Raw genomic sequence first — 1,949 nt, forward strand, 5'->3', positions numbered from 1 at the left:
GAAACCGGTCTTTCAGATTTCTCAGACTCCATCCTGATTGGTTAAGATTGGCTTCCAAAGTTCACAGGAGTGCTCAGTTTCGGCCCAGGCCGTAGCGTAACGGTCTGGGCACCGGACTGGTAATCCAGTCGCAGTGTGCCGCGGGTTCGACTCCCGGACCCGACACGGCCTTTACTGCATGTCATCCCCCCATCTCTCTCCCGTTTCCTGTCAGCCTACTGTCTGTCCCTTCAAAAATAAATAAAAGGCGTAAGCCGCAAAAAAAATATCTTAAAAAAAAAAAAAAGGAGTGCTCAGTTTCCACCAGGAGGCCGACATATGTAAAACACATTTTCTATTATTACTCCTTCAGATTTTATTTACTTTTGTTGCCCTTTTATCCAACCACCAGATGAAGGCAAGCTGCAATGTCCTACATTCCTATCCTGGTGGAGACCTGTGCCCAGAAGGGCACTTTTTCTAGTTAAATATTTTAATGAAAGAAAATGTGAAAAAGTGGTCCGATTTAGTTTTTTGGGTGGGGTGGGGGGTTTATCTCATGCTAGGTACCAACTCCCAATACAAAATATCTCCCAAATGACCCAATGCATCATCCCTGAAATAGGCATATTATTTTCCAATATTTTTAGGCCATTTATCCCCCCTCCCTAAGCAGTTGGCCTCCGAGGCCATGCGCTCCACTCGCGGGTCCGTCGCCGCCGCCCAGAGCTCGTACATGTCCCGGCCGCGGTGTTCGGCGTGCGAGGTCATCATGTGCCTGTAGATGCACGGGTGGCGCGGCACCTGCACCACCCGGAAGGACGCGTGATGCTGCGGCGAGACGCCCGCCAGGTAGCCGCCGATGCTCACCACCACGTCGTCCATGTGGATGGAGGCGTCGAGGGTCAGCGAGGCCTGGTAGATCTTCTCCACCACGTCCCGGGACATCACGTACCCGGCGCCCGCCGTGAAGTCGGGGTAGAGCGACCACGGGTATGCCTTTTCGGACAGGTAGTACTTGCTGTTGGTGTCCCGGATGGGCCCGGCCCTGCTGTGCACGTTGCCCACCCACAGGTTCCTCTGGGCCGCGTCCGCCAGGTAGTCCGCCAGGTTGGGCGTGTGGACCAGCACGTCGTCGTCGGCCGTCATGAAGAAGCGGGCGTGGCCGCAGCGCTGGCGTGCCCAGCGGAACTGCATGAGCACCTTCAGCGTCAGGTTGCGGAACGAGTCGGCGAAGTCCTGCTGGACGAGGTCGCCGTGGAGGCCGTCCTCGCGCTCCAGCGCATCCTGGACGTCCCGCTGGGTCCGCTGACCGTCGGACGTCATCGGCGCTCCCAGGGCGAACAGCACCTTGACCGTGATGCCCTTGGCGTGCCGGATGTAGGCCTCGTTGCCCCACGTGTCCCTGATGGCCTGCCGCCGGTCTGCGTTCTTCGGGGCGCTCTTGATGAAGACGAGGAGCTGGACGTCCTGTCCGGAACACTTGTCGGGGTGATCCAGGACGTAGCTGAAATTGCTGAAGCGCAGAGCCTCCTGCGGCGTGACGGTGAAGGCCTTCCTGAGGAAGGAGAAGTCGACCGTAGCGTTCCGGTCGACCGTAGCGTTCCGGACCACTGGGCCCATGCGGTACCTCGCGGTCTTCGGCCAGCGCCAGTAGATCAGAGCCGTCATGGAGGCGGCGAGCAGCAGCATCGTAGCCAACAGCAGCACGCGGAAGACCTTGCTGTGACGACGGAGAGTCATCCTGAACATACAGTATATCAACGACGATAATGATATGACGATAAGGTGGTATCCGTATCCTAAACTACTCTTCTACACTTCTACACTTCTCTCACACATATATGTTAGGTGTCATGGTTGTGACGCATGCAGTGACGTAACATCATGGTCATTGGTTGGCTCCCGTTGTGACGTTGTGACGTTGTGACGTAACATCATGGTCATTGATTGGCTCCCGTTGTGACGTA

The 1,949-nt window shown here is 56.4% G+C and overlaps 1 protein-coding gene across 1 annotated transcript; it reads right to left on the reverse strand.

Annotated features, from left to right (window-relative positions):
• Window positions 1-609: 609 nt before the first annotated feature.
• LOC310854710 (lactosylceramide 1,3-N-acetyl-beta-D-glucosaminyltransferase A-like) lies at window positions 610-1,722 on the reverse strand (the record flags this gene model as incomplete). Its single annotated transcript, XM_083759383.1, has 1 exon — window positions 610-1,722. The coding sequence occupies one exon, from the start codon at window positions 1,720-1,722 to the stop codon at window positions 610-612; it is 1,113 nt and encodes a 370-aa protein (XP_083615509.1).
• Window positions 1,723-1,949: the final 227 nt, after the last annotated feature.

This window comes from Protomyctophum parallelum (genome assembly GCF_964188405.1).
Source record: "Protomyctophum parallelum genome assembly, chromosome: 1".
NCBI classification, from domain to species: domain Eukaryota; kingdom Metazoa; phylum Chordata; class Actinopteri; order Myctophiformes; family Myctophidae; genus Protomyctophum; species Protomyctophum parallelum.